The sequence below is a fragment of the Protobothrops mucrosquamatus genome, unplaced genomic scaffold, assembly GCF_001527695.2.
Source record: "Protobothrops mucrosquamatus isolate PMUCROS unplaced genomic scaffold, P.Mucros_1.0 scaffold334, whole genome shotgun sequence".
NCBI classification, from domain to species: Eukaryota; Metazoa; Chordata; class Lepidosauria; order Squamata; family Viperidae; genus Protobothrops; species Protobothrops mucrosquamatus.
In genome coordinates, this window is record NW_015386672.1 from 632,945 (window position 1) to 645,593 (window position 12,649).

General features: G+C 40.5%; 1 protein-coding gene across 4 annotated transcripts in view; it reads left to right on the forward strand.

Moving 5' to 3' along the window:
• ZFAND6 (zinc finger AN1-type containing 6) overlaps positions 1-12,649 on the forward strand; it is a 46,452-nt gene that overhangs the window by 27,089 nt on the left and 6,714 nt on the right. For 2 of the 4 annotated variants that reach the window (XM_015815283.1, XM_015815282.1), the window contains exons 2-5: positions 5,347-5,516; positions 7,188-7,299; positions 9,039-9,145; positions 11,942-12,163. In XM_015815283.1, coding sequence (XP_015670769.1) covers positions 5,363-5,516; positions 7,188-7,299; positions 9,039-9,145; positions 11,942-12,163 — 595 coding nt within the window. In that variant the 5' untranslated portion in view covers positions 5,347-5,362. The remainder of the gene's footprint in view (positions 1-5,346; positions 5,517-7,187; positions 7,300-9,038; positions 9,146-11,941; positions 12,164-12,649) is intronic. The other 2 variants (XM_015815284.1, XM_015815285.1) reach the window with 2 other exon arrangements.

Sequence of the window (12,649 nt, forward strand, 5' to 3'; positions counted from 1 at the left end):
CTACAATCTGTCTAATTTCATAGCTCAAAACCCACATTGCTGTGATGGATTCATAATTTCCCCTAGTCCAGTGCCTTTCCTAACAAACAATCAATGGTATTTGGGCAGAAACTGAGGTGCTAGGTTACAAAATTAGTTTGCCCTTAAAAAGTTGAATTGAATTAAATTACTCCTTAGCAACAGTCTAGAGACAGGTTTTACATTTTCCAGTTTTACGGCATCAGGAAGCGAATTTCTTTCTTTGATCCTACTGTCCCTTTTACTACAGTAGTAACTTCTCTGTTTCCTTTTAGTCTGACGTGGCATCTTGCCGTGGTTTTTTTTTTCTCCTGCAGTGACTAATTTGACGTTCTGCCAAGTCATGTAAAGCCTTTGACCTAGTTCAGCTGCATTTTACTCGGTGTCATTGAATTATTGTAGGACTTCCTCTTCCTTGCTTATCTTAACTTTGTTTTCATTTGCAAAGGTGCTATCTTCCTTCATCATTAAGTATCTGTCAATAACCTATAATTAAGTATTGGTTGGATCCTGTTTACCAGATGATGATTGATCTTGGAGTAAATCCATATTACATTATTTAAATTATTGTTCATCTTTGGATTGTTATACCATGCTTTGAGTGCTAACATTAAAGGCTGATTAAAATAAGTCTACTTGTTTGGAGTGATTACTAGCATGAAGTTTGAACTTAGATTGACTTGAAACAAGCTAGCTTTCAGTCATAATGGCTAAGCGATTTTTTTTTAGCATTTTGTTTTTAGAAAATTATTGATTCATTTAATTAGAAAACACCACATCTTTTTCCTTGTCAATGTTGAAAGCTTTGTTTTTGTTTATTTAATGTTACAAGAGCTTGGGATATAGTTGCGATTACAGTTTTTTGTTTGCTTTTTAATGTATCTCGTTGTGTCATTTATCTCCTTTTGTTTTTGTGCATGGGCAAATTGTTCATGTTTATTTTTGTTTTATGTTAATCTTGTTTTTGCTTGAAAACGTGTTAATAAGAACCATCTGTTAAAAACAGATTGTGATTTATGCAGCTGACTTGCTCTCAAGTGGTTATTTGGTCTTTTGTTTGCTTTTTTTCTCCATTAATGTATTAATCAATAAGCATTATTTTTAATCTAGCTGTAAACTCTAATGGCTATAATACGTTTTCCTCCCCAGAATATTTCTCCACAAACACTTCCATATCAGGAGTTAACATTTTTTTTTTCACTTTTGTAAATGAGAAGGTGAAATTCAAGGAACTTAATAGCAATTGGACTTTTTTTTTATATCTCCGTATGTTCTTGTTTTGGTCTCTAGAATACTGTAGTGCAGAGGTGAGGATGCAGATCGATTGAAAATTGAAACAAATGGCTTTCTTAATTGGTAATGGTTCTTTACAAAGACTGTGTTGCAACTGGGATATCTTAGAATAATATCACAGAGCTGATAAGAAGGCAAGTGAAATCCATGATTCTGAGCCATATCGTACTTCCTTTGATACACAACACATTTCCTGCCCCACCTGGATTTTTAAGGGGATTTTTTTTAATCAACTGTTGGTCACTACATGGACATGTTCCTGCTACTAATATGGAAATGGCTTATCATTTCTTTCAGATTTCACCTAGGCAGTCCCTAAGGTCTATGGAAATTCTCAGTCATCCAGGTCATGATTGTCCCAAAAATGCTTTTTCAAAAGGCAACTGGACTTTTATTTTTCCTTGAAGACATTTCACTTCTCATCCAAGAAGCTTCTTGAGTTCTGAAGAAGGATTAAGGGGCTGTTCAGATTAAAGACAACCTTTAGATATGGGTGGAGTACCTATTACTAAAAGTGGACAAAATTGTCCTTCCTCAAGCCGATGAACCGCTGAAGTTGCGCAATGCTTTCAGGAACCTCTGAAGCCAAACATTTTTTAATGTACAGTGGTACCTTGGTACTCAACTGCTTTGAAACTCATCGGATGTGGTACTCAACACATTTCGATGTCAAAATTTTGTCCCGGTACTCATCATTTGTTTGATACTCAACACCACAAGTTACAACTTGTCAGTGTCAGCTGCCTTGTGACTCACTACATTACTCCTTATGGGAAAAATGTGTTTGGTACTCATTGTTTTTGATACGCGCCTCCCAGAATCAATAAAGGATGAGTACTGAGGTACCACTGTAGAACCGGTTTTCAGAGGTTCCTGAAAGCATTGCGCAACTTCAGCAGTTCATCAGCTTGAGGAAGGACAATGCCATCTGCCATTTTTAGTATTAGGCAGTTCATTTTTTTAAGTATGAGTTAAAAATTTGAGTTGCCAAATTAGGGAATAGAACATATTCTTAGCCCAATTCGGCTTAACTTCCAAGATCTAACTAAGATGGCCAGATGCTACCATTTGGTGAAACTAAGGGAAGATAAATGAAGCCATGCTAATTTTAGCATGCTCTGTAAGGGGCAAAAATGCCTATTTCTTAGGGCTAATCACTTTATTAGCATTAGCATATTTTAGTTTGGACTGGCATTGCAACACTTCTGGCTGCTTGATGTGACTGGGATTTGATCCATTATGTCATTTATTTTCTCCGATGAGATCATTTAAAAAAATCCAAGAAAAATAATGCAATTCATGACATGTTTTTATTGTATCAGCTCCTGCAGAGATTTACACTAGCTGTTGGATGTTTGGATGGAGAGATGAGGTCTAATTCCAAAACGTTTTTCCAAGTTTCTTGGAAACTTAGCATTCATGTTTAGATTCTTGCTTTGTAAGCATGGCGTTAAAAGATGCGTTTGGCAGGGCCGTATAAGATTTGACATGACCGTACTTTTACAAATCCTGAATTGCACTGGTGTGTGGTGTACAAATTCCTTGATACCAAAATCTTAGCTACACTTGTGGAACTACTGAGGCTTTAAGTGTGCTGGGTGTTCAATTTTGGCTGCTGAAAAATATTCTGTGCTCGAGAAGCTGTTTGCTACTTACCATAAAGGGAAGAAATTACCCGTCAAAAGTCCAAGGTGAAAAATCCCTTGGAAAATTCCCTAGCTGCTTTGGGTTTGGGATTTTTTTTTTTTTTGGTTTGTTTTGCAATTCCCCAGAGACAGCGGTCAGAGTTCAAACACGATGGGCCCTGAGTAAAAAAAATAAAAATGGCGGAAATTCAGCTTAAGCTTCCTTTTCCTCGTGTCACAAAGGATCTCCTTCTAAAAATAAAGCTTTTTTCTCCATCCCTATTCATAGATTCTGAATTATGTTCAGAAGGTCAAAGCTGGAAGTGGCCATCCAAAGTGAGAGAGGCTTGGTCAGGGTTGAAAGTAGAAGATAAAACTTTGCATGAAGGTCCAGGCAGTCTTCCAATCTAAGCAGTTAAATGTTTCTTCCTTGCAATAAGGGCAGTCCACGACTTACAAAGAGTTCATTTAGGGACCGTTCAAAGTTACCATGGCGCTGAAAAAAGGGACTTACGCCTGTTTTTCACCCTTTCGACCGTTGCAGCATCCCCATAGTCATGTGAACAAAATATGCACAGTTGGCAACTGACTTGTACATACGACGGTTGCAGTGTCCCGGGTCACGTGATCCCCTTTTATGGTCTTCTGACAAGCAAAGTCAATGGGTGAAGCCAAATTCTCTTAACAACCCTGTTCCTAATTTAACAACTGCAGTGATTCACTTAACCACTGTGGCAAGAAATGTCATTAAAGTGGGGCAAAATTCACTTAACAAATGTTTTGCTTAGCAACGGAAATTTTGGGCTTAGTTGTGGGCGTAAGCTGAGGACATTTGCCATCCATAGTTCCCGCAGATAGCTTGGTTTTGGGGAGATGCTATATACCAGTGATGGAGACTTGAGTGCCCAAACTGCAACCCAAAACCCACTTACGTATCGTCGGGTGCCGGGTGGACATAGCCCATTGGGTGGGTGTGGCCCATTGGGTGGGTGTGGCCCATTGGGTGGGCATGGCTGTGATGGTAACGGCAGACTGGGTGGGACTAAAAAGTTCAATCAATCAATTCCAACTTTGCGAGATCTTTTTTTTCCCTCGAGAAGTTGAAATTGATTGATTGAATCTTTTTTTTTTTGCACACGGCGGAAGCCTAAAGCGAAAAGGTTTTATAAAACCCAGCTGAAGGCCTAAGAATGGGGTGATAGTGCGCGTGCCCACAGAGAGGGCTCTGCGTGCCACCTGTGGCACGCATGCCATCTGTGGCACGCGTGACATAGGTTCTCCACCATGGCTATATACAGAAATACAGGAAAGTTGAAGTCAACCTTTTTGTGCCGAGCGGGTGTGCATTGCTACCAGAGCTTTTAATTCCTGCACAGTGAATTCTTTTGCAATGCATGTGGAAACCCTGGAATATTGCTAGTTGTTTTGGAAAGAGCAGCTTTAATAACAGAAGCGTAAAAATAGTCATGTTTATCAGTCACTGAATCAGATGTGACAGCGCCCCTTGATGCTAAAAAGGAAACGGGAGATTTTGTGCATGTGGGTGGCTGCCCTTGTATTTACTTTAAGAAAATCAGTGCTTAAAAAAAGTAAGGAAGCACGAGTGCTTTCTCTCAGCGTTAAAATTTATATTTGGCATGTAGAAATTGCAATTCATGGCCTTCTGGGATGAGGAGCAAAATGTCTTCAAAGAAAAACAAGAAAGTCCAGTTGCCTCATGAAAAATCACCTTTGGGATAAACAAATCCATTGTACTTTTGCTATCTAAGGAACTCAGTTGATCTTTAGTTAGTGAAGCTGTTTCTTGATTGACTTTTAATTACTGCTTAATTTGAAAGAATGGAAAGAAACTAATCTTTTAACACCTTGGAAAGTTCAGATGATGTCTTTGGAGTCATTAGTCTGATTGATGAGTCTCGAGATTCATCCTCCAGCTAGGAGAAATCAAGAGCTAGTTGAACTTGTACTGAATCTGGTTTTTCCTGTTACTCCGTTCTTTTCTCTGGTCTTTCTTCCTGTTTTGGTACATTTGGTAAGGTGGAAACTCGTTTCTTCTGTGGTTCTTACTGGTTTTGCACCAGTTACTCCAGTTTCAGAATGTTGATCTTCAGGGTATGCTTTTGATATGTAAGACAAGGGATTCAGAGATACCCTGTAATCTTGCTTGCTTTACCTTTAGATGAAGAATTGGAGGCAGATAACACCTGGTTTATTAATCCATGCCAAGGCTGGTTGTATAAACTTTGTCAGTCTCCCAAGGAAGGAACATGTCATTCTAACCTCTTGGGGTAAAAATATGGCCAATTTCTTGAATAAGGACAGAGTTGGGTTATATGGGCTTCTGTTTAGCAGTTTGAAAAGACTGAGGTTGATCTGTATTTGATGAAATCGTTTATCCCTTGTTTCGCAGGTCACGAGAAAAGATTATGGCTCAAGAAACTAATCATAGCCAAGTACCTATGCTATGTTCCACTGGATGCGGATTTTATGGAAACCCTCGTACAAATGGCATGTGTTCAGTATGCTACAAAGAACATCTTCAACGGCAAAACGGTAGTAATGGTAGAATTAGCCCTTCAGGTAAGTGTGATGCAACAAAGAGCTTTGAATTCATGTGTTGTTTCCTTCCTAGAGGCAACATCTGGGGGCAAAGTGGAATACAGACCCTCTTAGGTTCTTAGATGTCTCTTCTGCTAGTCCAGGGGTAGGCAACCTTGGCTTTTTTATGACTTGTGGACTTCAATACCCAGAATTCCTGAACCAGCCATGCTGACTCAGGAATTCTGGGAGCTGAAGTCCACACGTCATAAAAGAGCCAAAGTTGCCTACCCCTGGACTAGTCTGTTGCCATTACTCTGTGAGCAGAGTTGAAGCACTAATAATAATAATAATAATAATAATAATAATAATAATAATAATAATAATAATAATAATAATAATACAGTTGGAAGGGACCTTGGAGGTCATCTAGTCCAACCCCCTGCTCAGGCAGGAAACCCTATACCATTTCAGACAAATGGCTGTCCAATCTCTTCTTAAAAACTTCCAATGTTGGAGCACTCACGGCTTCTGGAGACAGGTTGTTCCACTGGTTAATTGTTCTAACTGTCAGGAAAGTTCTAGGTTGCTTCTCTCCTTGGTTAGTTTCCATCCGTTGCTTCTTATCCTGCCTTCAGGCACCTTGGAAAATAGCTTGACTCCCTCTTCTTTGTGGCAGCCCCCTCAAATATTGGAAGATGCTATCATGTCACCCCTCATCCTTCTCTTCATTAAACTAGACATTCCCAATTCCAGCAGCCTTTCCTTATATGCTTTGGCCTCCAGTCCTCTAATCATCTTTGTTGCTTTTCTCTGCAGTCTTTCTAGATTCAGTTTCTGTCTAGTTAGCTTCTGTAAATGAAGAGAGGGCAACATCTCACCCATTTTTGGCTGCCTGATATATCCTGGGGCTGGTGGGGGTTTTCACTTCGCTGTATGTAGAAAACGAGACTTTTATCAGAAAGGATGGCGAGGAGGAAGAGAATCTGCAACCATGATTAATTGTGTGGGTCCTCCACTCTTACATTTAGGATATGATTCAGCCTTAAATGTAGCATTCTGTGCAAATCATATTACCACGGCCTTTTCAGTATAATTAAAGCCTGATTTTGGTGGCTTGTTTATGTTACCCAACTCTGATCAATGTGCCTTTGTCAGCAGAAGCTTGCACAACTTAGTTGGAAAAGGGAGGCATAAATAACTTGGAGGAGGAAAGGAAAAGCAGGTGACACTCTGTTAAGAACTGCAGTGGAGTCAACACTGAAACACAGAATTGCAGATGTTCTCATTACAGGGGTAGTTTGCTTGCCAAGTTCTGTGTTGTTGGTTAAGCTAACAACAACATAGGAGTCTGTGTCTTTCAGCAATTTGCTTTTTGTCAAGACAAATTGCGGGGGCCTATGGCTGACCTTCCTCTCCTCCAGGTTAGGAACTTTCTCTCTTCCCAAAAGCCAAACAAACAAACTCTTGAACCTTCTAGCTACATCTTTGAAAGGCAGTCTAGGTTGACTTGCTGCTAATCAGAATAGATTTGTCTCGACAAAAAATATTGGCATCTTAATTTGATGAATTTGGAATGGGTAACGTTGGCCGGTCTACTACAGTTTGAAACCTTTGCAAGCCACTCCACCAACCCCAAGGAGATAGATAATGTTGACGGTGTGCAGAATCTTGACATAAAGGCTGTTTTGACACGGGTGTCTCTTTTTCTAGCAACTTCAGTTAATAGCCTAACTGAATCTTTACCAGTTCAATGCACTGACGGCAGCATTCAGGACGTCCCTTCAACTCTAGATTCTACACTTGTACCAGCTACACAACTAAGGTAACGTTTCTCTAGTGCCAGTAGAAATTGGTTGAATGTTTTTCATTGGCAGTCCGATTTGCAAACTACATGGCCCAGGATGATCTTCCTGTTTATTAACTGATCCCGATAGACCAGGGGTCTTCAAACTTGGCCCTTTTATGACTTGTGGACTTCAACTTCCAGAATTCCTCAGCCAGGCCCGCTGGCTGAGGAACTCTGGGAGTTGAAGTCCACAAGTCATAAAAGGGCCAGGTTTGAAGACCCCTGTGACAGACTCTACTTGTCTATATAATTTTAGGATGTCTGCTGTCCAGAATCGCTTGTTGAGATGGATGGCTATAGAAATCAGATAAGTAAATATTATTAACATAGGAGTTTTATTAAAGCAGGATTGGGGTGGTTCTTACTCTACCTGCCCATAATGTTTAATAAGGACTAAGCAATTGGGCAGTGTAATGCTTTGAACTTAATTGCAAAGTCAGTTTGGTGTAGGAATTAAGGTGCTGGATAGTAACTGGGAGACCATGGCTTGTAGGCCTCCCTTAGGCACGAAAGCTAGCTGGGTGACTTTAGACCAATCAACCTAGCCCAACTTACAGGGAGTTTATAGGGAAATGAGGAAGGAAGGATAAGTATTAGGTACACCACCTTGGGCTGTATAAAATAAAAGGCAGGATATAAATCTAGTGATAAAAAAAATATGCACAAGCACGAGCACAGTCTCTCTCTGGGGACGTGGCCAGATCTGTTTCTTCTTTAATAAATAATGTACCAAATTTACAAGCCGTCCAACTCTGGATGTTTTTGCCCAAGCAATCCACTGGATCCTGGGAAGGATAAGCTGAAGCTTTGCACCTAAAAATCTTTGTAGTTGATATGTCAGTTTTCTTTATATCCTTTTAATATGCGCTGTAGCAATAGTACTAACACTTAGTGATTAATAGTTATGTTGCTTACATGTAAAGGGTGTAGGTCTATACATATGTTGTATATAGGATGTTTAAAGGTTTGTTATGTATGTGTTACACTTTGAGAGCAAGCAGCTAAATTTCATTTTTAATGTGTGCCGTTGTGCCCACAGTAAAAAAAATGACAATAAAGGTAATCTAATCTAATCTAATGTAATCTAATCTAATGTAATCTAATCTAATATCTAGTCTTATATACCACTCCATAGTGCTTTACAGCACTCTCTGGCTGGTTTACAATGTCAGCATATTGTCCCCCAACAATCTGAGTCCCCATTTAACCATCCTCAGAAGGATGGAAGGCTGTCAACCTTGATTCGATCAGAATCGAACTCCAGGCTGCGGGCAGATTTAGCCTGGAATAGCTGCATTCCAACCACTGCACCACCAGGACTCCTGTAGACCCAAGTGGTGCCCAGGTGATTTGTCTTGCATTGCTTGGCTTTTGATACAGGCACTGTCTTCTTTCTGCCCCATTTTGGTGATTCTGCTATTCTTCTGTCTGGCAATCCTGAAGGCAGGGGCTCTTGTCCTCCTCCTTGAGTCTTCACAATCACAACCTTCGATGAAGGAAGCTAGGCCGAAGCAGTAGCTGGCTTGATGAACTCCAGAGTTGAGCAGGGGTTTGAGCTCCAGTCTCTGTGATGCCTAACCTCACCCTCCCACCCCACCCCCTTCCCCCTTTTAATAAATCGTTGAACTGCTAGATCTTAGAAGATTCCCCTGGGTGTTTTCCTACTTAGCGGAACATGGATGCACTTGCTAAAGCGACCTTTTCTTCTCTCCCAGTCCCGTATCCAGCCCCTCGTCCCTTTTAGCAGAATCTGTGGCAACATGTGAAGTGGAAAGCACAGACATCATGGATAAACCCGGGCTCCAAGGAGAAGATGTACAAGGTTAGCACGAGGGGCCTCGGAATGCCCTTGGCTTCTGTTTTCATTTGGGGACTTGGGTTCCTTCCTCATTCAGTTGCACACTTTGTCCAAAGGCAAGAAAAGGCAAAAATTTGTTCACTTGCCTTAGGACTGGTTATTGACCATTCTGCAATGCTGGCTTGTTCAAAAGCTGCCGCCAGCAGAACTGAAGGGAGGTGTGCAGGACTGCAGATTGACGCGGAGTCGTCGTAAGGAACGTCCTTCTGGAATTGCCATAATAGCACTCTGCACTAAAGAGCATTTGAGCCTCCTTCTGATTTTAGTCCTGTTATTGGATCTGGGTTGTTTTTAGTGTGTGTGTGTTTTTTCCCCCCTGGGTAATTCTCTGTTGGCACCGAATGTGGCACTGATTATCTATAGAGTTACAATAACCAAATTAATTTGCAGCATTTGAACCAGTTTGGTCTAGTGCGGGGGTAGGCAACCTTGGCTCTTTTATGACTCATGGACTTCAACTCCCAGAATTCCTGAGCCAGCATGGGGGAACTATGGCCCCCTCATGACTTGTGGACTTCAACTCCCAGAATTCCTGAGCCAGCATGGCTCAGCTTGGAAACCTCTCTCTTTCCCCTCAGCATGGCTAGCTCAGGAATTCTGGGAGTTGAAGTTCACGGGTCATAAAAGAGCTAAGGTTGCCGACCCCTGGTCTAGTGGTTAAAGCATTAGGGGCTAGAAAGCGAGAAATCATGAGTTCTAGTCTCGCCTTAGCCGTGAAAGTCAGCCGGGTGGCTTTTGATTAATCATTCTCTCTCAGCCCAACCAGTTTCACAGAGGTTGTGTCATTGTGGGCAAAATAGGAGGAGGAAGATGTGTTGGATATATTTGCTGCCTTGAGTTATTTGTAAAGAAGGAAGGAAGGAAGGAAGGAAGGAAGGAAGGAAAGAAGAAAGAAAGAAAGAAAGAAAGAAAGAGAAAGAAAGAAAGAAAGAAAGAAAGAAAGAAAGAAAGAAAGAAAGAAAGAAAGAAAGAAAAGGAAAGAAGGAAAGAATTTGAATGAACAGGCTTCGTTGACTAAATGTTTAGATTTTGCCAAAGTTAGTAGTTGGACAACTACTTCTGATCAGGGGTTGGTGGCCTAGAGTCGGTAGGGCTCCAGTTTTCATTCTTCTGTTGCTTAGAAATATGGTGACTCTAGGTCTTTATTACAAAGGAGAGTCCTTTATTTCAGAAAGCTGTCCTTTAGATTTGTTTACTTTTCAAAAGCTCACTTATGTCCTTTATTTTTGTCATTTAACTTTTAGAGTACAAATGCTACCACTTCCCACGCAACCTCATTGCAGAAATCCCTTTTAAGGCTTGCTTCTTATAACTTTATAGCTTTTTATGCTTTTTTAAAAATATTTTTATTAGCATGTGTGTTTCCCTAAGGTTCTTCTTGGTTTCGTTCTTGAGTTTTCCTTTGTAAAAGCTGAGTTATAAATATAAATGATAGATGGATGGATGGATGGATGGATGGATGGATAAAGATAGTTGAGAGAGAAAGATATAGGGACAGATATGGACGGATGGATGGACGGACGGACAGACAGATAGATAGATAGACAGATAGACAGACACTGTTCTCCCCCCGCCTCCACTTCTGACAATGTAGCTATGTGATAAGAACTCTTAGAGTTTCATTTGATGTTTGTGGGCTCCAGCCAAGCCTATCTCCTGTAGTATGATGAGCATGATGTGACGAGATGTAAAACAGAGGTAAACTGTTGATATAGAATTTTATTTTCAGTTCAAATGTTCATAATTCATGGAAACTGGAATGCTTGGAGCGAATATAATAGAATAGGGCAGATTGTGGAATGGAATGGAATGGAATGTAATAGAATAGAATAATAAAATAGAATAGAGCTGGAAGGGACCTTGGAGGTCTTCTAGTCCAGCTCTCCACCTTCCCATTGGGTGGGATATTCACATGTATAGTAAGAAGGTTTGGTAATGCAAAAAGGAAGCCATCACTTTTTTCCCTGTCTCAAATGAACCAATGTTTCCCTGTGCCAATAAGAAAAGGGGGGAAGGGAAATATGTGAATTAGAGGCTTCCCAACATCTGTAGGGAACAGCTGATACAGGAATGTCATCATACATATGACAGGCAGAGAGAGAGAGACATCTTTGATAGACAGCTTTCTCTGTCACACCTTGGGTCCTTATGAAAGGATGTGTGTATTCATTTAGGCAGCAAACAGTGTCTGTAGCCAGCCAAACGAAGCGATGGACAGAGTGTGGAGTATTTGCTACATGGAACCATTTGGCAAATGTCTGTTAATTTAAAACATTGACCAACAGAGTCAGATCTGAACAATTCTTGGATAGGACAGCCAGAAAATCTTAGGTTTGTAAGCTAGATTGGGCAATTGATAAACATGGTAGAAAAAGACATGGAGAGTTAAGGATGGGTGGAGCGTTACGGAAAAATATGACTACGTAGGGGGATAAAACCTTTGGATGAACTTTTCTTCCATGTTATAAATACTATTATTATCTTCTTTCTAACCACAGCAGGGCTAAAATTGCATCCCATTGCTAAACAGTCCACCCTTACTACCAGTTTACCTACCATGTTATCTGATGTCTCTCTAGAACTAATTAACTTTATCTTTCACAGACCTTGAATCCAATTATTTCGGGGCTGGGGTGTTAACAATAAACACATTGTTTTTTTAAAACTGTGCATGTAGCATGTTTTTTTTAATCTGAAGAAAAAAAAAAAAAAACATAACACAAACACATACCTAAAATACATATCCCGTTGAACAAATAGAACCAACGTCAGTGGATCTTGCTGAGACAATTTCAATAGACAGTACCGGAGACGAATTTTCGATGGATAACTCAGATTTACCTGACACTACCAGGGGCTCAGAGACAGAATGCGATTATGACGTGAACCTAGACAATAATGTAGATGGCCCTGATTTCCTGGAGGAGAACTCGAGAGCCAAAACGAGAAGCTGTGATTCAGATTTAACACTAACCACAGTAGGTAAGTGGGTTTCCTTGTTAAGTTTGCAGGCTCTAACCATGCTTCCCAAACAGTGTGCTGGGTTGCACTAATTGGTCACAAAAAAATGGTTGAAGTGTGTCTGGAAATCTTGTTCCAGGCCCCCCCCATTTTTGTGTCCTCCTCCTCCCCAGATGTTTCACATCGATAACAAAATCCAGCAGCAAAGTCTTAATTTTTGAGTGGTGCATTTTGTTGAGCTCTTTCAGTAAAGCAGAGGTTAAAATAAGTTTCCAATCTCTATTAGAGGCTTATCTCTCCCTCTTGCCTTAAATGGTTCCATGAAGTTGTATTCAATAAAATAGTAAGGTCTTCAGATATAAGGAACGGTTGCTGGAATTGGGTATGTCTAGTTTAATGAAGAGAAGGACGAGGGGGGACATGATAGCAGCCTTCCAGTATCTCAGGGGCTGCCCCAAAGAAGAGGGAGTCAAGCTATTCTCCAAAGCGCCTAAAGGCAGGACAAGA